Below are 23,867 nucleotides of genomic sequence, written 5' to 3'. Positions count from 1 at the left end.
CACAGAGCCCGGTGTTGGGCTCGAACTCGTGAACTGTGAGATCATGACCTGAGCCAAAGATGGCTGCTTAACCGACTGAGCCACCCAGGCGCCTACTAGCCAAGCCTTTTTAATGCATAATATGGAAAATGGAGGTGTTTGCTTCCTGATTGCTTTGATGGGCTTAACTTCCATTGTGGAGATCTATAAATAGATTGATTTCCTTTATGGCTTTTCCTCTTTTTGTCAAGTATAAAAATTTTAGAGGAGCTTTCCATAGGTAATAGATGTTGTCAGTGTTAGGGTTCTGTATGGAATAGGCAGTTTTGGAAACAAGTGCTAGGCTGATCCATATTTGCTCTGCACTGAGAATCTTGCTTTCACTTAAGATTCCCTGCTACTAGGAGATGAGAACCGGGTAGATTTGACCCTGAGAGCAAATGAGGAGAGCTCATTGTGTGCTGCCTGGGCAGTCAGTGTGCCTGAGTGTTGTGAGGAAGGCTAAGAACTGCTTGTTTTTGAGTCAGACCAGCCTAAACTGGAATCATCCAGTTTGAGTTGGCTGCTTGCCACCTCCCAGAGGCTTCCTTATTTTGCCAGAGTTTCTGCCCAGCCCTCAGCCCAGGGGGTGGGGCGGGGACTGCGGAAGTTTCTGGGCTGTGACTGGGCAGGCAGTAGGGAGGAGCAAGCTGTGAAGTGGCTGCCAGTTAAGCCGGTTCATTCCTAGGGGGAGGCCTTTCAGATCCAGTAAGGAGCTTGAGACTAGAAGCTGGTGTGAATGCTGCTGTTTTCAGTGCTTTACCTTTTTTCTCCCTTGCTTTCACTGTAATTTTTTGTCTTCTGCCCTTTAAAAGCCAGGGCTTGACAAACAGCATCTGCCATACCACTGCTTGGGTAATAATGACGTGGTTTGCATTTGGTGATAAAAGCACAATATATTACCCAAAATTTATTTAATTTCCAGAGTTCCCCAGGAATTTGCATTTAGTTAAGTTAGTCTGTTTTAAGTGATGAACTGTCTCTCCCTTACACCTTTTCATTCTTTTCATTTGGGTTGTGCTTGGGGTTTATTTTGATTAATTTGATTGTTAGGTGGAAGAAATGAAAATAGGTTTGGGGGTAAACTTGTGACTCCATATCTTGTGAATTTTAATCTTGAAGTAAACTTTTTAAATGTTGCTTTAAAATTAACAAAGAGTAATTCAGATTAAAATCCTAAACAACAAATTTTAAAATTAAAAATACTGTGCAGAATTTTGTTTGACTTGGAAGCAAACTCTTTAAAAAAATGTTACGTTTAAATTGCAAATTTTTAGTGTCATAGATACTTTGCGCATATAAAGAACTTAGCTTTCCTCTTTGAGAAATAAGGGAATTAAGCGATTAAACATGGCCTAATTCCTCATCAGAGAACACCCAGAAGTCACTAAGCCACAAATTAAAGCCTCAAATAAAAGAGTAAGTTTATTTTTGTCTTTGTGGATGCCAAGGCTATATAGAAAATGGAAATTTCCATAACTTTGCTTATGTTTCAGACTTTTGGAATGATACTGAAACCTCTGTTAATCTTTTTTACTTATGGTAAAAGTTTACTTATGGTTGAGGAGTAGTTTTGGTGTTCTTCTCTTTTATCTTTTTTTGGGGTTGTTTACATTAGAGGTCATTCTCAGAAAACCTGGTATAATTTCACCCTGCCCTGAATAAGGGATCATCCATCACAGATGTAAAGGAAAATGTGCTAATCTCATTTTAAAGTAAATTAAACATTACCATTTTCTGAAGCTCAGAATTTGCCAAGATTTTATTACAAGCACCTTCCCCTATTATATTTTTAAATCTGTGTCTTAGAGTATAAAGTGAAAGATTGCCTTTATAGAGGGTAGTTTTGTGATTACTTCTCTTGTGAGAAAGAGTACCCTCTGGTAATTTATTTACTTAAATTGTGTGATCATTTATTAAATTATATGCTACTAGAGTTTATGCTGCTAGAAATTGTATAAATTGACCTCTGTAGAACATCTTCCTAAATCCACTTTGTACAGTAAATGAACTTTTTCTTCCAGATAAACAAAATAATGAGTGAAATATATATATATATATTTTTTTTTAAGAGATTTTTTTAATGTTTATTTATCTTTTTGAGAGAGAGAGAGAGAGAGAGAGAGAGAGAGAGAGAGAGAGATAGCAGGGGAGGGGCAGAGAGAGAGGGAGACACAGAATCCAAAGCAGGCTCCAGGCTCCAAGCTGACAGCAGAGAGCCCGATGCGGGGCTTGAACCCACGAACCGTGAGATCATGACCTGAGCTGAAGTCAGATGCTCAACCGACTGAGCCACTCAGGCGCCCCATGAGTGAAATATATTTTAAGATTAACTTTGCACAATAGAGTTAGTTTCTCTTAAAAATCTTAGTCATACTCTGAAAATTTTCCTTGGTGCAGAAGAGATTAGAAATATATGCTACCATGAGGGTAGTAAAATATATTCATAGAATCAGGTGGGAAAACATTATATATAGCTCAGTAAAATAGGGTTAGAAATTTTTATTTTTTATTATTTTTTGTTATTTTTAAATGTTTGTTTATTTTTGAGAGACAGAGACAGGGCACAAGTGGGGGAGGGGCAGAGAGAGAGAGGGAGACACAGAATGCGAAGCAGGCTCCAGGCTCTGAGTTGTCAGCACAGAGCCCAGTGTGGGACTTGAACTCACGAGCTGTGAGATCAGGACCTGAGCTGAAGTCGGATGCTTAACCGACTGAGCCACCCAGGTGCCCTGGGTTACACATTTTTGTTTAAATTTGGGTTATTACTTAATAACCATTTAAGGTTTTCTTAATGTCATTAAAAACTTTTCAACTTGTGTAGAATTGTTGGTATAATCCTGAACAAGGGATGGTGGGTATTTTTGTTTGTTTTAAATCATCAACGAGGGTAGTTTTTTAAAGTGTAAGCGGTAGGTACTCTGGAACTAAGTTCCATTTTTTTTCTGCTAATTATGTACTTTCACAAGTAGTTAATTTATGCCTTTAAGAATCACTTTGCCCATTTGTTGGAGCTATCTGGAATTATAATGAGAAATACTTGTGGCTTTATCAAATAACATCTTGGCATTTATTTTAAAATACTAATCTCTAACTTGTTGCCTATCATAAATGGCATTTCTCTTTCAGGATTCTCATGGCTTTAACATGGTCTCTTATTTAACAGGTGATATGCTTGTTTATTGAGGAGCTTTTTGGTTCTAGAACTAGTTTGCCCAGTGTTGTCCACTGGCCACATGTGGCCTTTGAGCACTTGAAATTTGGTTAGTCTTTGCACCAGTACTGAACTGTGCTATAACATGGACAGACTGCAAAAAACATGCTAAGTGAAAGAAGCCAATATAAAAGGCTGCATACTGTATGATTCTGTTGATATGAAACATCCAGAATAGGTGAACTTATACAGACACAAAATAGATTAGTGATTACCTACGGCTGGGGATGGAAGAGAATGGGGAATAACTGCTAATAGTAATGAGGTGTCTTTTTGGGGTGATGCAAATGTACTAAAGTTACATCATCATGATGATTGCCTAACTCCATAAATATACTAAAAATCATTAGTAGTATTCTTTTAAATGGCTCACTTTTCTGGTGTGAAATTATATCTCAGTAGAACTATTAAAAAATATACACTGAATTTTGAAGATGTAGCCAAAAAAGTATTAGTAATTTTTACATTGACTGCATGTTGAAATAATATTTTGAGTATATATTACATTAAATAAAAAATACATTATTAAGATTCCCCTGTTTCTTTTTACTTTTTAAATTGTGACTACTTAAAAGTTAAAATTTTTGGTTTGTAGTAAATTTTATTGGACAGCACTGTTGTAGAAGCAGGCTCTATCCAGATTACAGTGTCACGAAGTAATCTGTGCATCCGTTTAGTGCTTTTTGTCATGTTTAAAGAAAAATAGAATACATTCTTTTTATTTTAATTCTAAGAGCCTCTGTGCTCTTTGAAATTATGGACTGATGGAAAAGGTTCTTGGGACTCGCAAGCCTAAAATACAGACTGAACTACTTCCAGATTCCATCCTTAACAAATTTCATTTTGGTCGGGCAAAAATGCATGTTGATTTCCACGGTGGCTAAGGGTATATTTTAGCTTTTGAAAAAGTTTAATATCTAGACCTCCAAATAGTTTAATCCCCCAAGAAGAAAATGAAATCATTTTAACTAGAGTAATTTTTTTTTAATAATTAAAAAAAAAAAACACCGTAAGCTTTTGAAAGTAATTTTTAAGTGGTGTTTATATTTTTTGATACAGGTTTAAAATGTGTCTATTAACATACAGTGGAATTTGGGTGTTGGAATTAGAATAAGACTCTTTAATAGACACCCGTGTGCTTCTAGACATGATTTATATAACCAAAACTGGGGGAGTTGGTGCTTCTTTGAACATCATTTTCCATGGTGGAGGGGAGGGCAGACTGGCCTCCTGATAGTGCTGTGTCATGGTTGTTGGAGCCATTTGGACTGTAGCTTTTGAGTTTGTTTCCACTGGAAGAAACTGCAGGAGTTGTTTAAGCAGAAAGACTTTAGGCTGGAGTTTCTTTGTAATTTGAAGTCATTAATAAATAAGTAAGTAAGTAAACCAAATGGTAGATGGCTTTAGGCTTCCTGCTGGGGAATTAGGTGCCCTTCTAACCTCTTGGGTCTGGAACTGCCTTAACAGAGAGTTCAGAAGTGAGAAATAGCACTTCTTTTTTATTCTGGATAGGATAGAGATGTAATTAGCACCAAAGTTCAGTTGGAGAGAGAAAACTCAAAGTTCAAATTTACTTGTGGGTTTGGTGAAGGGTACAGCAGTTGCACGTAACCATTTGGAATAAAAAATATTGCAGTTTCACTTAATCTGTGTGCTTTCTCGGTTTATGTGTTTTTTTTTTTTTAATTTTTTTTAACGTTTATTTATTTTTGAGACAGAGAGAGACAGAGCATGAACGGGGGAGGGGCAGAGAGGGAGACACAGAATCGGAAACAGGCTCCAGGCTCCGAGCCATCAGCCCAGAGCCTGACGCGGGGCTCGAACTCACGAACCGCGAGATCGTGACCTGAGCCAAAATCGGGCGCTTAACCGACTGAGCCACCCAGGCGCCCCTTGGTTTATGTGTTTTGAAACATTTTGGTTTTTCAAACAAGAAATACATCTGCTTTTATATACTGCCTATGAGAAAAATCCCCTTTGTTATAATTGACAGTTTGGATTTCTTCCAGTTTGTCCCTTGAATAAGTCATCCCATGGATGTACAAAGACTTTGCTGCCATATAGGATTTCTTGTTCCTTTGGCAGACATGTTGTATCTCATAACTTTCAGGGATAAGGCATGTTTTGTTGCTTTTTGCTTTAAGTTACTTGAGTAGCAGATTTTCTGACTCCTAAGTGTTTGCCAAGAACGTAATGACTCTGTGAGCCCAGGCTCTTAGGAATTTAAGCCAAAAGTAATTCTGAGGCAAGGTGTTTGGGACAGTGACAGTACGTATAAACATAAGGTTTTTACTTTACCCACTAGTAGCAGTATCTGTCTGTAGCAGCAGAATCTAATCATATATTGGCCCCATACCTCCATCCCCTAAATCTGAACATAAAATTGTAGTCAGCACTTGTGACTAGGTATCTGCTAGTCCATCATCTTAAAAAAATTTTTTTAAATGTTTGTTTATTTTTGAGAGAGAGTGGGGGGGGGGGGGGTGACGCAGAGGGACAGAGAGCAAGGAAGACAGAGGATCCCAAGCAGGCTCCGTGCTGTCAGTGCAGAGCTCAATATGGGGCTCAAACTCACAAATGGTAAGACCATGACCTGAGCTGAAATCAAGTCAGACACTTAACTGACTGAGCCGCCCCATTTTTTCCCCCAAGACAAGCTAGTCTTTTGTTTTTTTAATGTTTGTTTATTTTTGAGAGAGAGACAAAGTGCAAGCAAGGGAGGGGCAGAGAAAGGGAAACACAGAATCCAAAACGGGCTCCAGGCTCCGAGCTGTCAGCACAGAGCCCGATGCAGGGCTCGAATTCACTAACCATGAGATCATGACCTGAGCTGAAGTCAGATGCTTAACCGACTGAGCCACCCAGGTGCCCCTGCACTCCCATCATCTAAAAATTTTTAATTAACTAGGGAATTTTAGGGCCTTGTAAAGTCACCTGATTTTTAGTAATAGTTTATTTTACTTACTTTTTTTTTTAAGAATTTTATTTTTTATTTTATTTTAGAGAGCGAGAGGGGGACAGAGGCAGAGAGAGAGAGAGAATCCCAAGCAAGCTTTGTGGTCAGCATGGAGCCCGACATGAGGCTCCATCCCACAATCCTGGGATCATGACTTGAGCTGAAATAAAGAGTTGGACGCTTAACTGACTGACCCACTCAGGCACCCCTACAATTCCATTTTTTTTTTTAATTTTTTTTTTTTTTTAACATTTATTTTTGAGACAGAGAGAGACAGAGCATGAATGGGGGAGGGTCAGAGAGAGGGAGACACAGAATCTGAAACAGGCTCCGGGCTCTGAGCTGTCAGCACAGGGGCCCGATGCGGGGCTCGAACTCACGGACCGCGAGATCGTGACCTGAGCCGAAGTCGGCGCTCAACCGACTGAGCCACCCAGGCGCCCCTACAATTCCATTTTTTAATGTATCAATAGTTTTTCTCAGTAAGTATCCTATATTTAAAGAATTTAGACAACTTTTCATTACCTTTGGTTCTAAAGAGCTTAATTTATCATTGATACAGTTGAGCGCATAGTGCTTTCCCCATGTCTTTTGCAGTAGTTGCAGAGTCACCAGTTAGAGCTAACTTATCCCTCTGAAATGATTTCTGAGGAACTTTACCTGGATCAACCAGGTTGTGAGACCCTTTGATTTAGCAGAGCTTTATTGACAGCAAGCAGCAGGTATCCTGTTTCATTGACTGGTTTGGAACCTCTCATCTTTTTCTAAGGCATAAAGAGAACTGTTCACTTTGTATTTTACTTTTTAGGTCGTATGTGGCAAAATAACATAATATTTACCATTTAACTTTTTTTTTTTTTTTTAAGTAATTTCTATCTCTGCACCCAGCCTGGGGCTTGAACTTGTGACCCCGAGATCAAGAGTGTCATGCTCTACTGACTGAGACAGGCATGTCCCTCCCACCCATTTTAACCATTTTTAAGTGTGTAGTTTCAGCATACATTTACATTGTTGTGCAACCATCACCACCATCCATCTCCATAACCTTTTTATCTTTCCAAACTGAAACTCCATATCCCTTCAGCAGTTTCTAATTCTCCCTCCCCCAGCCCCTGGTAGCCACCATTCTGCTTCCTGTCTCTATGAACGTGACTATGTTTGATATCTTCTGGGAGTGGAATCATAAAAGATTTGTCCTTTTGTGACTGGCTAATTTCATTTAGCGTAATGTCCTCAGGGTTCATTCAGGTTAACTTTTTTTGAGTTATAGTTTCTGTCTAGTCTTTCTTTCTTTCTTTCTTTCTTTTTTTTTTTTTTAAATTTTTTTTTTCAACGTTTTTTATTTATTTTTGGACAGAGAGAGACAGAGCATGAACGGGGGAGGGGCAGAGAGAGAGGGAGACACAGAATCGGAAACAGGCTCCAGGCTCCGAGCCATCAGCCCAGAGCCTGACGCGGGGCTCGAACTCACGGACCGCGAGATCGTGACCTGGCTGAAGTCGGACGCTTAACCGACTGCGCCACCCAGGCGCCCCTCCGTCTAGTCTTTCTATGAGCATTCAAGTTCCTCCCTTTCAAAGGCTGAATAGTGTTCAGTTTTATGTTGATATTATCCTTTGTTTAACCAGTCCTCTTTTGATGGACACTTTGGTTGCTTCCTTCTACTTTTTGGCTGTTAAACATGCTATGGGGTGTGTGGGTGGCTGTCAGTGAAGCATTCAACTTGGGCTCAGGTCATGATGTCACGGTTCGTGGGTTCCAGCCCTTTGTCAGGCTCTGTGCTGGCAGCCTGGAGCCTGCTCCAATTCTCTGTCTCCCTCTCTCTCTCTGCCCCTCTTCTGCTTGTGTGCATGTAGTCTCTCTCTGAAAAATAAATAAACGTTAAAAAAAAAAAAAATAAACATGCTCTGAATGTGTGTGTACAAGTATCTCTTGGAGTCCCTGTTTTCAGTCCTTTTTTAAGTCCGTTCTTATTTAAGGAATTTTACATGTAATTCCTTCCACTGCCAATCACCTTAGTTCCTCCAAAGTCAAAATCCTAATCTTCAAAACAGCCCTATTGCTTGCTTGCTTGCTTATTTATTTATTTATTTATTTATTTATTTATTTATTTATTTATAAGATTTTATTTTTAAGTAATTTCTACACCCACCGTGGGGCTCGAACCCATGACCCCAAGATCAAGAGTTACATGCTCTCTCAACAGAACCAGCCAGGTGCCCTTGAAAGATTTTAAGTTTTAAAAAACTTTTTATATATATGTATATGTTTTATTTCAGAGAGAGAGCGCATGAGCAGGGGAGAGGGGGAGAGGGAGAGAGTCTTAAAGCAGACTCGATGCTCAGTGCAAAGCCTGACACAGGGCTCAATCCCACCCTGGGATCATGACCTGAGCCAAAATCAAGAGTCGTTCGCTAAACTGACTAAGCCACCCAGGCACCCCTGATTTCATTTTATTTTATTTTTTAACCCCTGATTTTATTTTTAATCTGTGCACCCATCGTGGGGCTCGAACTGACTGAGCCAGCCAAACACCTCCAAAACAGCCCCCTTTTAAAAAGAACTTTGGTTCAGTCCCCAGTTGTCACTGTTACTCCACAGTTCTTTCAGTTGGGCTTCTTTGACCTCCAGTTGAATACGGTCATACTTCAAAAATACCCCACTTGTAACCTTTGGGATCTAATTTTTTTTTACTTTAGGACCCTAGAAGTCAAAGTGTAGGAAGTAGTATATTAATTGATATTTTGGCAAATGACCTAAAATTACTATTCTTGGTTTCTAATATTGAAAAGTCTTGTTACTTCCACTCTCCTTCATGAGCCTCGCAGAAAATATTACAGGTCCCATTTCACCACTGCAGTAAACCTGCTTGTTTCCAGTTCTTTTGGCTATATACCCGGAAGTAGAATTGCTGAATCATATGCTAATTGCACTTTTGAGGAACTGCCATACTGGTTTTTTTTTTATGGTGTCTGTAACCATTTTGCCTTCCCATCAGCAATGCATAAGGGTTCTGATTTCTTTTCATCCTTGTCAACATAGTTATATTGGTTTTTTTATAATAGTCATCCTAATGAGTGTGAAGTAGTATCTCATTGTGGTTTGATTTGAATGTCTCTAATGATTAGTTGTGTTGAGTATCTTTTCATGTGCTTTTTGGCCATTTGTGTATCTTTGGAGAAATGTCTATTCAAGTTCAAAGGTGCCCTTTTTTGCATCTGATTTTTTTTTTTTTTTTTTTGCTGTTCTATTGTTTTTAAAGGCAAGTTTAAACTTTTTATTTTTTTAATGTTTATTTTTTCACATGTGTGCTTATTCAGCTTTATTGAGCTGTAAGTGACAAATAAAATTGTAGTATATTTGAAGTATATAAAGTGATTTGATATATGTGTACATTGTGAAAGGATTCCCACATTTGACTTGACTTAATTAACACATCCATCACCTCACATATTTACCTTCTCTCTCTCTCTCTCTCTCTCTCTCTCTCTCTCTCTCTCTCCCCCCCCCTCTCTCTCTCTCTCTCTCTCTCTCTCTCTTTTTTTTTTCCTTTGGTGAGAACACTTACATTCTACTCTCGGCAAGTTTCAGTTACACAATACTGTAGTGACCAGGTTATACTTCAGATCCTCAGAACTTATTCATCTTACAAACTGAATGCTTGTGTTCTTTGCCAACCTCTCTCCACTTCCATCACCCTCCTGGCAACCACCATCTCTGTTTATGTGGGGTTTTTCCTTTAGTTCCACAAAAAGGGATACCATGCAGTATTTGTCTTTATCTGACTTATTTCACCCAGCACAATGACCTCTAGGCCCACCAGTGTTATTACAAATGGCAGGATTTGCTTCTTTTTAAAGACTGAATAGTATTCCATTGTAGATTTAGAGATATACATACAGATATCTCCATAATGTTTTTGTTTTTGGGTTTGTTTTTTTTTTTTGACAGTGTGAGTGCGGAAGGACCAGAGAGAGAGGGAGACAGAATCTGAAGCAGGCTCCAGGCTCTGAGCTCAGCACAGAGCTTGATGTGGGGCTCAAGCTCACAAACTGTGAGATCATGACCTTAGTTGAAGTTAGATGTTTTAACTGACTGAGCCACCCAGGAGCCCCATAAAGGCAAATTTAAAATGTCTTGGGCGCCTGGGTCGCTTAGTAGTGTCCAACTCTTGGTTTCGGCTCAGGTCATGATCTCACGGTTCTTGAGCTCGAGCCCTGCTTGGGATTCTCTGTTTCCCTCTCTCTGCTCCTCCCCCACTTGCTCTCTCTCTCTAGCTCTCAAATAAATAAACTTGAAAAAAATAAAATGTCTTCAAGTTTATAAAACAAAATACCCCATTAAGCTCTTTATTCAAATAGAAGTTTTACCAATTCTTCTGAACATGGTACTTTGGTGGGGAAAAATCTGATTGTGATACTAAACCACCACCCTGAATCCCTAGGTTGAGAGTAAAGAAAGCTATTGAACTAAGAAACCATTTTCATATGAATAGAATATTTTCCATTGATGTAAACCTTACTAGAATATGGGATGCAGTATTGTATATTTCACCCATTATTTACATGAAGAAAACAGTTTTTCTTTTTCTTTTTTTTTTTTTTTTAAATTTTTTTTTTTTTAACGTTTATTTATTTTTGGGACAGAGAGAGACAGATCATGAACGGGGGAGGGGCAGAGAGAGAGGGAGACACAGAATCGGAAGCAGGCTCCAGGCTCTGAGCCATCAGCCCAGAGCCCGACGCGGGGCTCGAACTCACGAACCGCGAGATCGTGACCTGAGCCGAAGTCGGACGCTCAACCGACTGAGCCACCCAGGCGCCCCAAGAAAACAGTTTTTCTACAAGAATTGTGACTCTGTTATTGACATGATACACATATTGTAAAAAGCTGTTAGCAGTTTCTCTTTTTATCATGTTTTCTAAAATTGAGTGACAGCTTCTTGAGTAGTCTAATTTTCAGAAATTGACCTTTTTTTCTTCATTTTTTTTCTGTAAGTTTTGGAATTCAAATATTTTTATGAAGTAATAGTAATAAGAACAGTTCCTTTAAAGGGTCCCATGTTTGAATTGGAGCTTAAAATTAGCATGTTAGGTTTTCAAAAAAAGGGAAAGTAGTTAAAGAATGTAGGCAGGGGTTTTCAATGTTGGACTATTCACTGCTCATGGATAATCCTTTTTCGTGGGGCTCCCCTCTGCACTGTAGAATGTTTAACAGCATCTTTGGCCTCTGTGCACGAGATGGAAGTAATAACCTCATCCCCACCCACAGTTATGACCACCAAAAATGTCCCACGGTCGAGGTAACAGGATGCATGAAATGCATGCAGTGTTTTTGTTTTTATAGATCTCTGTGATTTTTCAGTCAGGTTATTAGTGTTTAAAGTTCTGGAACCTGGGGCGCCTGGGTGGCTCAGTCGGTTAAGCATCTGACTTCAGCTCAGGTCATGATCTCATGGTTTGTGAGCTCAAGCCCCGTGTTGGGCTCTGTGCTGATCAGCTCAGAGCCTGGAGCCCGCTTCAGATTCTGTGTCTTCCTCTCTGTCTGTCCCTCCCCCGCTTGTACTGTCTCTCTCTCTCAAAAATAAACAGTCCAGACGGTGCACTCTGCTGAACAGTGCAGAGCCTGCTTGGGATTCTCTCTCTGCCCCTGCCCCACTCTTGCTCTCTCAAAATAAATACATAAATTTAAAAAAAAAATTATTAAAGTTCTAGAAACTTAGAACAGCCATTATTTAAAAAAAAAAATTTTTTTTTTTTTTTACATTTATTTATTTTTGAGATACCGAGCACAAGTTGGGGAGGGGCAGAGAGAGAAGGAGACAGAGAATCCAAAGCAGGCTCCAGGCTCTGAGCTGACAGTGACACATTGAAGAAAAAAGAAATAACCTTGTAGAGTTTGCTCCAAAGTAATATTTTATCAGAAATTTCATTTTGGGGCACCTGGGTAGCTCAGTTAGGTTAGGCATCTGACTCATGGTCTCAGCTTAGGTCATGATCTCATGGTTTGTGAGTTTGAGCCCCATGTTGGGCTCTGCACTGATAGTGTGCAGCCTGATTGGGATTCATTTTCATTCATTTTCATTCATATTCATATCCCCCCCCCACTTGTGCTCAGTCACTCTCAAAATAAACCGTAAAATATTTCACAAATTAAAAAAATAGAAATTTCATTTTACTCTTTGATACTGAGTTTAGTTAATACCTTCATTTTATGGAGCTTGGTGTGCTTTCCTAGGTATTAATTTCATTCATTTTCACAATTCCAATCTGTAATTTCTTACAGGCACATCCATTACGTATCGGGCACCATACTAGGTTCTGTGTTTGCAAAGATGAATTCATTATTGGTCTTTCAAAAATGAGTAGCTACAATATAGAGTGAAGTTTGAGGTAGACGTTATAGTAAAAGTAAGAAACCAGTGAATGTAGTGGGGTGGAGCGGGATGTCAGGAACAGCTACAGAGAAGACGGTTAACATTGGAGCTGATTCTTGAAGGCAGGGCAGGCAAGGAGGGACAGGAAGGTGTCTTCAAGGGGCGCCTGAGTGACTCAGTTGATTGAACATCCCACTGTTGATTTTGGGTCAGGTCACAATCGCAGGGTCGTGGGATCAAGCCCTGCCTTGGGCTTCAAGCTGAGCGTGGAGCCTTCTTAAGATTCTCTCTCTCCCTTTGCCCCTCTCCCCTGCTCACACTCTCTGTCTCTCCAAAAAACAAAAAAAAGAAAGAAAAAAAATTAAAAAATAAAAGTGCCTTCAACAGGAATGGTATGGGCAATAGCTCTTATGTGCTTGCTGTATGCTAGGCATAGTGCTTATGCCTTTTATAATCATTAACTTGTTAAACACTTACCACAACCTTCACAAGTATCACCGTTTACATTACAAGAAAATTAAGGAGTAGAGAGGAAGTAATCTAACCAATGACTTAATGTCTAGTAAAAAAAAGATACCCATGACTAGAAACTGATATATTGCTCTTTTTTTTTTTTTTTTTTTTTTTAAGATTTTGTTTTTGAGTAATCTCTACACCCAGCTTGAGGCTCAAACTCACAACCCCAGAGAGTTGCATGCTCTACTGACTGAGCCATCCAGGTGTCCCCTGATACATTGCTCTTATATGGATAGATGATTAGTGGGTGGGGTAAGAGGGTCAAGACAAGGGAGTGAGAAGGATCAGGCAGAAAATTAGTGTGGGTCCAAGTTGTAAAGGATCCTCTCTCCCTTGTTGAAGAGTGTGGACTTTATGCTATAGGTATTTGGGAGCTATCAGAGATGAGTGGCTGGAGGTAGGTGGTGTAGCATAGACCCCTAGAGTTAGCAGGACCTTTGAAGGCCATGAGATCCGGTAACTCACTAGCTGAATTAAAGCTGAGAGAGACAAAAAGAGGTATCTTACTCTAGACCACACAGTTGAGTATTTCTTTCCCCTTTCTTATAAAAAGCAGAGTTATAATACTGAGGTTAACTCAGGTACATTAGAAGTGGTAGAGTTGAAAATGGAATTGGGATCACATCAGACTGCCTATTAAACTAGTGGCTTTTTTGTTTTTTGTTTTTGTTTTGTTTTACTTCCTGGGCTCAGGATCCTTCTATATTCTGAAAGTATTATCTTTTGTTTATTGTAGTATTTATTGACATTTGCCATATTCGAAATTAAGACTTTTAATTGGAAACTTTTGTTTATTATTTCATTTGATATGACTTTCTCACTCTCTCTTTCTCTTAGTAATTTGAGCAAAAATCAGTTTAAATTGGTCATTGCCAAACCAGAAGTGCTTAGGATTGCTCCACCAACAGGAGGTAGGGTAAGGCTTTTAATAGAGAAAAGGTGTGGAAGCAAAGCAAGGAAATCATTTGATCAGTTGTATCTTTGCATTTGCCTTATTTGGAAAAGCTTCCTTGTCTGTTTGTGATGGGCTTTCTATTTGATTTCTTAACCTTGAGGCATGTACAGGCTTAGGTTTTGGTTTGCTTACATAGCCTGTTTAAGGTATTAGAACCACCTCAGTCTAATGGCCTCCTTCTTTAATGAACTTAACAACTCCCCTCCCCACCCCCCACTTTTGGTCATCCTCTAATAAGTGACAGTGGAACTAAAAATTTAGTATTAATGCCACTCTCACTAAAACCCATAGGTTGTGAAGTCAAGTCCATGAAAGAATTGTTTTTGCTGTTCATTTTGGTGTTGCATCTCATTTCTGTTTCTCCAAGCATGGTGAGACCATCTGATGTGCTGCTGATGGCTATAAACATGAATTTAAGACCCTTGAGAGAATATATATAGCCCATTAGGGAGACAGCAATAATGACTGTCAGTTGTACAATGCCAAAGATTGAAATATGCTCCTTAGGACCCTATGAGCCAAACCAGTTGAAGTCAAATAAATTAAAAAATGTACCTGGAGGGGCATCAGCCTGTTTTAGCTAGGTGGCCTGTTCGTTAATTTCTGATAGGTGCTGTGATACCAGAGGTGTTGATCCAGGTACAAGCAAAAAGTACCTGTGTGGTACTTTGCTGTGGTACACTGTTCAGCCCATAAGTAATCTAAAGCAATTCTGTTATCTCAAACCACCTTAGGAAGAAATTCTAAGGACTTTTATTGTGCAGTTTTGTGGCCTTAGTGATAGATTTAGTGACAATCGCCAGAGTCAAGGAACATTGTCTTCCTGTGCATTAACAGAGAAAAGGCAAGTAGGGTCAAAAGCAAAAGAAAAGCAAAAAGCAAGAAAAGGCAAAAGGAACAAAGGTTTCATGTTGGAGATGAAGATCTTCATCCCTGATCCTAGGGGAGCTGTTCACCTCAAGATGATGTCTGCTTCTGGGGAGGAACTTCCCTAGCCAATTTTAGAGCTTCAGCTGGTGTGATACAACTATTTTTTAAAACCAAAAATAGTGAGATGACTGGTGTTTTTTTTATTTATCTTTGCTAATCTCTTTAAACTCTGGTTTAAGTAGATAGATTCTCATAACTACTTCTGTATTCAGCCTGTTATTATAATTTGTGTGTGTGTGAAGTATATGAAGATTTGGCCTCACACAGATGTGTAATTGAAGTAAGGAGGACTTCACAGACCCCCTGAAAGGATACTGGGACCCCCATTGAAAGAACTGCTGCACTAAAAAACCATGATTATCTTGAACATTTGGACCTATGAGACATCGGATACAGAGGGGTTATTACCTGGTGTGGTAACACATCCCATTTAAGTAAGAAATTATATGATTTTCCCCTTCATTTCATGGAAGCATGAGGACAGTGGGCACGTTTTGAATTGCCAAAGCCTGATGAAAAAGCTGCATTTTGCATCTTTTTCCTTACTGATTCAAGCTTGTATATTATGTAGAGAGAAAATTATTAGCTATCTGATAGAAGAGAGGTGGTTGGAAAATTGTCACTTGAGATTATATCTGCATTTAACAAATAGACCCTCTTAACTGTTTTAATTGCAGAGTTTTCTAGTTGCTTTAATTGCTCCTTTTTCCATTTATGCCAGATTTTTGTTTCTTAACTTAATTTGGTTAAATGTTTTTTAATCTTTGAGCTTTCAAAAAGCCAACATAGGGGTGCCTGGGTGGCTTAGTAGGTTGAGTGTCCAACCCTTGATTTCGGCTTAGCTTGTGAGGTTGAGCCCCACCTCGAGCGTGGAGCCTGCATGAGATTCTGTCCCTCTGCCCTTCTTCCCTGTTTGCGTGTTCTCTCTCTCTCTCTCTCTCTCCCCCAAATTAAAAAAACAAAACCAACATAAGTAAATATTTATAATAATCAAGTGTTTACAAATACAGGGATACAGATGTTGATGTCTGTCATTAGATGCTACTCTTGTGTAAGAGCAAATTTAGCCCTGAGTCATTTTATAAATAGTATACCCAGTGCCTTGACATTTTCAGTGTTAAGAGTCAAGTGTTCACTGTACTTCTGTGTATAAAATGGCTGTAGGAATAGGGATAGTTTATTGGACACTGTAATTTGGGGTTAATGAATCCTGGCATCCCAGATTCTGTTCTCTTAATGTTATATCGAGGTTCCTGAGCTACTGCCCTCGGCCAGAGGGCCTTGTCCCTTCCCTTGGAAGCCTAGGCCCTGTAGACACAGCAAGGGGAGACCCGTGCGATGGGGATTCTAGAGCTGCAGGTGCCACTCCCCACACAGGGGCATGGTTCACTGATGTGGATACCTGCACTGGAGCAGAGCTGGTCCAGCTGGGTGAGGCAGTTGGAGGGAGGCAGCAGGGTTCCAGCAGGGCTCAGGGAGGTGGGCTTCTCCTCAAGCGGTGGCCTCCATGCAATGGATAGGGCACCCTGTCACAGGTTCTTACCTGGGCACTAACCAGTATCTTTCATATAGTTGTGTTGGTAGGCCACCTGCTTTCATGTACTCCTAATCATTGCTCGTACAACTGCATTGCCAGCTCAGGTGCCCTTTAGTACACCTTTATGTTCATTTCTTTTTATCTGTTTCCTAATAAATTGCCTTTTGTAATTTTTGCATTTTATTTTCCCTTTTATTGGTAAAACATGGTTCCTATAAAATAAAGATACTTACCATTAAAAAAAAAAAAGAATTGTCAAGTAACTAGTTGTTGTATTTATTCATTGTGGAAATTTTTAGATCTACTTCTTAGTTTTCTTAGTAATCTTAGTGAAAAATTCTGTGCACATGTAAGAAGTAATTTAGCCTACTTAGGTGTTTAAGAACAGTGTAACTAGATTTCTTTTAAACTGTGGGTTATTTTTTTTTTCCCAGTCCTACCATTTAGATGTTGAATTGTAATATTAGTGTTGAGGGCACCTCGGTGGCTCAGCCGTTGAGCATCCGACTTCATGATCCACAGTTTGTGACTTTGACCTCCACATCAGGCTCACTACTGTCAGCATGGAGCCTGCTTTAACCCTCTGTCCCCCACTCCTCTCTCTGCCCCTTCCTTGCTCACAGTCTGTCAAAAATAAATAAACATTAAAAAATTTAATATTGATGTTGAAGATGTAATATTGATGTTGAAAATGTAATATTGGTGTGGCTTTATGAATTTAAAATTCACTTCCTTAAAACTTAGCTGATAATATCACTACTACTTTAAGACAATTTATTTTTTTTTTTTTAATTTTTTTTTTTCAACGTTTTTTATTTATTTTTGGGACAGAGAGAGACAGAGCATGAACGGGGGAGGGGCAGAGAGAGAGGGAGACACAGAATCGGAAACAGGCTCCAGGCTCCGAGCCATCAGCCCAGAGCCCGACGCGGGGCTCGAACTCACGGACCGCGAGATCGTGACCTGGCTGAAGTCGGACGCTTAACCGACTGCGCCACCCAGGCGCCCCTACTTTAAGACAATTTAGATTGGAATAGATTCTGACTAACTACTTTTGGCTTTCAAGAAAGCTTTGGTGAACGTTGTGATTCTTCACTTTTGTTTTTTGTTTTTTTAATGTTTGTTTGTTTGTTTATTTATTTATTTATTTTTGAGAGAGTGTGAGTGGGGGAGAGGCTGAGAGAGAGGAAGACAGAGAATCCGAAGCAGGCACCTTGCTGTCAGTGCAGAGCCCAACATGGGCCTCAAACCCACAAACTCTGAGATCATGACCTGAGCTGAAGTCAGATGCTTAACCGACTGAGCCCCCCAGGGCCCTGGTGATCTTTAGTTTTAGCAAAATTATGAAAATAAGAATTTTCTAAAAATTAAAAACAACACAGCTCTGGGGCACCTGGGTGGCTCAGTTGGTTGAGCGTCCGACTTTGGCTCAGGTCATGATCTCACCATTCCCGAGTTCAGGCCCCATGTTGGGCCCCACATCAGGCTCTGTGCTGACAGCTCGGAGCCTGGAGCCTGCTTCAGATTCTGTGTCTCCCTCTCTGTCTCTGTCTCGCCCCCTCTCGTGCTCTCTCTCTCAAAAATAAAATAAAACATTTAAAAAGAAAATTTTAAAAATGACACAGGCTTCTGGGCATTTGGGCCTTCTGTCAATTTAGTAGAACTGAAAAATATTTGGGGGTCTAAATTTGTGCCCCCATTTTGATTCATGATCTTAAAATCCATCGTACATTTAACAGACCACACTGGAAATGCACATTGCAGGTTAGGTTAGCATATTGAAATGTGAACTCAAAAGTTGAATCATTTTATCATTTTGTAAGGTTTTGTAAAGATTTAAAAACCTTTCCCTTTTGTAGTTACCACTTCAAATTGGTCAGCAGATAATTCTGCCAGTTAAATTCTACATCTTGTTTCAAAATTAGTGTGGTAGCAGGGAATTCACCAAAATTGCGATGGCATTTATGACAAATCTAATTTCTATCATTATTTTGTACTTTAAAGTCATTGTTCCCATTGGTCACCTTGTTTTCCATTTTTATAACACAGACTTATCTAGAACTTGGTTTTTGTTGCCTCATGATTGTTTCAATGGCAGAAATTCTACTCTTAACCCATATTTGTTTACCCACTGTTGCTAAGGAATTTTTGGTGTTTATAATATCAGTAGAATTGTAATTATTTTCCTTAATGGTTTTTTTTGGTGATTCATTGGAATTAAGTTGATAAGTCATAACATATTCTATACTGTAATCAAATGGTCGCCTAGTCAGTAATCTTGTATTACTTGGAGTACTTAATACATAAGACAAGCCTTTTTTCCCTTCTGTGCTAAAAATCGAAGATTACTTTTATTAACCCTTAATTTGAATGAACATCACTTGATGCTAGTAGCCCTGCTTTTACTGAATGATCTAAGAAAAAAATTATTTTTATAGGGAAAACTGAAGCCTAGTCATGTATAGGAGGCCTGGCTGTGACAATCTGCGGTTCTGTCTTGAGACTTCTATCCCTAGTAGTTCGTATTTTGTAACTCAGATATGTCCTTTTGGATCTTACTGGCTTTGGTTTATTTCTGTTTCAAACTTACGGGTGCTCTGATAACCTAATCAAGCTTTCATTTTTGCCTTAGCACGTGAGAGCTAAGTAAAAATGCTGTGTATGTTCTTAGTTGTAGTACTCTGTTTTCTTACAGCATTTCTTAATTTTTAAAAAAGCAAAGGCAAATTTGCCTTAGTTCCTTGGTTGGATTTACTTATCTGGCTGGTTTAGAGATTGTATTGGCTGTGAGAGCTGCAGTTTTAGCCCAAATGACAAAAACTATCAGGTCTTCCCTCTAGTGTGTTCGAGGTGGATTAACCACCCCCTCCCACCAGAGTTATTTGCTTAAAAGATAAGGCTTCCACAGTAGGGAGGGGGAGTGTGAAGCAAAATTTCAGAAACCTGTAAATAGCTTTTTTATTAATATATTTGAGATGTTAGAACAAAACCATGGCAGTCTTTGCTCGTCTGGTGCTAAAAAGAGACTTTCCTATTCATACAGATCTCAGACATAATAAATTTGTTTCGGTATATCTCTCTCTTAATCTGAATGTGGTAATGTTTTCTCCTTGTCTTTCAACTGTCTCCCCCTTTGAGGATTGTATCAAACTGAAGAGTAATAAATTCAATTTCATTGACTCATTTCTCACATTTCTTACAGAGAAAAGAGCTTAAACCAACAGGACTCAAGTAATTTACGTAGTATTTCATTAGTCCTTCAAATATTTAAAAATGAAAATACCTAGGAAATTATTTTGGATGTTTTTGTTTTCTTCAAAATTAATATGTCCCTGAGACGGCGGTGGTGGCAGTAGCAGCAGCGGTAGTAGTAACGACAGTAGTAGCAGCAAGGCCACTTTGTTTGTTGATTGCTGTCAGAGTAGAAACCCAGTAAACCTGTGGGTTATTTTACTTCATAACCCTGCAAGATAGGTACTTCTATTATTTCCATTTTGCAGATGTGGAAACTAAGGCTTAGCAAGAGGTGGAGTTACTTGTCCAAGGATATGTGCTCTACATCTAAGTCAGGATTTGAATTGCAGTTCTCTGAATCCAAAACCCATATATTCACCATGGTTTTAAAAAAGAAAAAAAAAAATTTTTTTTTCTCTCTTCCTCCTCCCTTCCTCCCTTCCTCCCTTCCTCCCTTCCTCCCTTTTGGAGAGAGCACTATCGGGGGAGAGGGGTAAAGGGAAAGAGGGCGAGAGAGAGAATCTCAAGCAGGCTCCACATGGAGCCCAACACAGGGCTTCATCCCACAACCCTGGGATCATGACCTGAGCCCCTGTCCAAGAGTCAGACCCTCAGTCACTAGGTGGACTGAGTCACCCAGGCATCCCAATTCACTGTTCTTTTATTACCACCTTTAAGTGAACTGCATTTACAGGCTTAGCTTCATTTGGAAAACGTTGTTCACATTTTGCATAGAATACAACATTTGTCTTTTGGCGGACTGTGCTGGTAGAATATTGTTACTTTTGCTTCCACAGTCTCAGGCCAGTGTTTGTTCTGCCTTCCAAGGGGGAGTGTGAAATAGAGTGTGGAGAGAGGGGAGGGTGTCCAGAAATCCCAGACCTAAAATGTAGATTGTTGCTTTTAATTATTGCCACTTGTTGATTTTTCAGAAATTTTATATGTATTCATTTCCTGTTTGTCTTTTTTTTGCCCTTCTGCAGCACTGACTCCAGCAGTAGTTCAAGTGATGACTCTCCAGCCCGATCAGTTCAATCTGCAGCAGTCCCAGCACCCACTTCCCAGTTGCTTTCATCCCTGGAGAAAGATGAGCCGCGTAAAAGTTTTGGAATCAAGGTTCAGAATCTCCCAGTACGCTCTACAGGTAAAGTTTTGGGTTACTGTACTTTCCTCTCTGCTGCTGTTGGGGAATATGAGGCTGGGCAACTTAAATTCTGTCTTGTAGTGACAGCAGGCTTTCTGTTTTGCGGTTCATTACTATTTAAATGCCACGTAAGGAAAAGCAAGGGATCATCATAACTGTATGTAGTTTCTAGGTTGTTACGTGTATGAAGCTTGCATGTTATTTGTATTTACTATATCGCATATATATGTACATATATACATTATTGTGCCCATCATATATACATATACAAAGATTGTGTGGTGTGTGTTATATGAAGAAAACACGTTTAGTTTTTAGTAAATATACTTACTGGATTAAGTATTTTGATATTAGGGGAAATTTGATGTGAATTATAGAAATGCTGTGTTCAGTTAATTTTATTATATTGGCCCGGAGTCCTGTGTTATCTGAAATAATTTTGGATATAAAACTATGATAGGAAACCCATTTCAAAATATTAACATTTTAAATGAGGAAAATTATGAATACCATTTTAGTTATTTTATTTAAAAGTTTCATATGCTAACAAAACTTAGGTCAAAAATCAAGCCAGAGATTTTGTAGCTTGTTTTAATTGAATTGTAACTGAACTAGAAAAATAAGCACCTTGTTTTTTTGGGGGGGGATTTAGATACAAGCCTTAAAGATGGCCTTTTCCATGAATTTAAGAAATTTGGAAAGGTGACGTCAGTGCAGATCCATGGAACTTCAGAAGAGAGGTATGGTTTGGTATTCTTTCGGCAGCAAGAGGACCAAGAAAAAGCATTGACTGCATCAAAAGGAAAACTTTTCTTTGGCATGCAGATTGAAGTAACAGCATGGATAGGGCCAGGTAAGAGACAAGGAGGCTAATTTTCAGTAAGATTTATATTTCACCTTATGAAAAAGTCACATCTTACCCTGAATTGGGACACTACTCCAACTTTATTTGTTGACATACTTCCAATGTCTTCTGTTTTAAAGACTGGTTATATTTGTTTTTCAAGTTAATAAAATTATGTTGTTTTGGTTAGGGAGGGTGAAAATTGTTCTGTTTCTTTAAGGGAGAAATGCTGACTTCTAAGAGGCTGAAAGGCACAATTTGGCCCTTTGTTGAGTCCTGTCTTCCCAAAAGGATTGAATTGAATGAGATAAGGAGATAGTTCTTTGGAGAATGACATCAGAGTTACCCTGAATTAAGAAACAGACGACTTGCTACATTGATCGGAGGGACTAGTTAGACTGCTTTTATTTCTGTTATGCCCAGCACAAATTAGATCTGTTGTCCTAGTTTCCATGACCTTGAAAGCTAGTGACAAAGAAAAGCAGGACTAAATCTGAAGAGTGTGACCCATTGAGAGTTTCAGGGGGACATTTTATTAGTTTGAATCTACCTGTAAGACCTGTTGTAAGGCAGGAAGTCTTCTCAGGCATGGCTCGAGTCAGTGTTTATCCTGTTTCAGAACCACCTATAGTGCAGACCTTTCGCCTTGTCCCAGCCTAATGGTTCAGAATTCACATATTCAAGTTTGGGAACCTTCCAGTTTAAGGCAGCTTGTAAGTAAATTTGTGGAGAAATGTTTAAATTAGGCAGTCACATTATGTAGCTGAGACCAACTTTAAGACTAAGACTTTGAGGGGTGCTGGCTCAGTTGGTAGAATATGTGACTCTTGATCTCAGGGTTGTGCGTTCAGGTCCCATATTGGCTGTAGAGCTTTATTTTAAAACAAAACAAAAACACACACCTAAAACTTTGAATGGAATTTTAGGGCAAACGTAGCCTATTTTCTTATAATATTCATTGTTTTGACAGTTAAGAGGGAAAAAATAGAATTTCCCTGATAAGATTGTGTAACTGTTATTTGTATGTATTAAAACAGGCATGGGGGCGCCTGGGTGGCTCAGTTGGTTAGGCGACTGACTTCAGCTCAGGGCATGATCTCACAGTTCGTGAGTTCGAGCCCCATGTCTGGCTCTGTGCTGGCAGCTCGGAGCCCAGAGCCTACTTCAGATTCTGTGTCTTCCCCTCTCTCTACCCCTCCCCTGCTCACGCTCTGTGTCTGTCTCTCAATAATAAATAAATGTTTAAAAAAGAATTAAAAAAAAAAAAAGGCACAGAGTTGCTAGAGGGAAGATTGTAAAACGTGCATAATCTTATGATAAACACAAGAATTCAAAGGGATTATAGGTAATGCCCTCATGTTCCCTCCTCTTCCAAGTTTGAGATGTACTCTCTTAAGTTATACTGAGCTAAGTACAACTCAGGAGTTCTTCTTTAACACATTCAGAACAGGTCACAATTGACCTAAGGAATAATATTTAGAATGTCATATAACGTATTGTAGGAAGTTGTTAGAGCCACATATAATTATTAAGTAGCGGGGATCTAATTCAGGGCCTTTAACAATAGATGGCCCTCACATCTCCCAAGTCGTGGGGCTGGCTTGTCATTTTCACTGTAAAAAATGCATTTTACCTAATTAGTTAGCACCTGGGCTTTAACCACACCTGCTAGTGAAGATTTTGAGAAGTTTGGTTGGTTGAGGTGTAGGAAAGCTTGAACGTACTTTTTCCAGGTGGGACAGCATGAAACACTTGTTGAATGGGATATTTGAAAGCAGTTGAATGTGAGTATGGAGACTTGGTTGGAATTGTTGTTGGATGGTTAAGTCATAAAATGTTTTGTATTGAAATGTATGGAGCTGATTGCTTCCTTAGGTCAGGGACCTCTTGTTAGAAAGATCCAAATCCAAGAAGCCCAACTCTGCATATAGACCCCAGGTGGCTTCTAAGATTGTGCTTTCTTAGTTCTGTGCAGATAGATCATTACAATCCCTTAAACATGAAATTGCGAAGATAAAAGTTTTTTTACATTGACATGCAGGCATTAAGACCTGAACTGGTCATGAAGGTTAAATAGATGACATGTGGAAAATACACTTTTTAAAAATCTTTGTTAAACTGAATTTCTGATTTTGAAATTTTT

The 23,867-nt window shown here is 39.2% G+C and overlaps 1 protein-coding gene across 2 annotated transcripts in view; it reads left to right on the top strand.

Annotated features, from left to right (window-relative positions):
* Positions 1 to 23,867, top strand: part of SPEN (spen family transcriptional repressor) — a 92,487-nt gene that overhangs the window by 43,050 nt on the left and 25,570 nt on the right. For both annotated transcript variants that reach the window (XM_058718962.1, XM_058718961.1), the window contains 2 exons: positions 20,720 to 20,880; positions 21,533 to 21,733. In XM_058718962.1, the coding sequence (XP_058574945.1) occupies positions 20,720 to 20,880; positions 21,533 to 21,733 (362 nt within the window). The remainder of the gene's footprint in view (positions 1 to 20,719; positions 20,881 to 21,532; positions 21,734 to 23,867) is intronic.

This window comes from Neofelis nebulosa, chromosome 2, assembly GCF_028018385.1.
Source record: "Neofelis nebulosa isolate mNeoNeb1 chromosome 2, mNeoNeb1.pri, whole genome shotgun sequence".
NCBI classification, from domain to species: Eukaryota; Metazoa; Chordata; class Mammalia; order Carnivora; family Felidae; genus Neofelis; species Neofelis nebulosa.
This window is presented reverse-complemented; position numbering and strand designations above follow the sequence as displayed.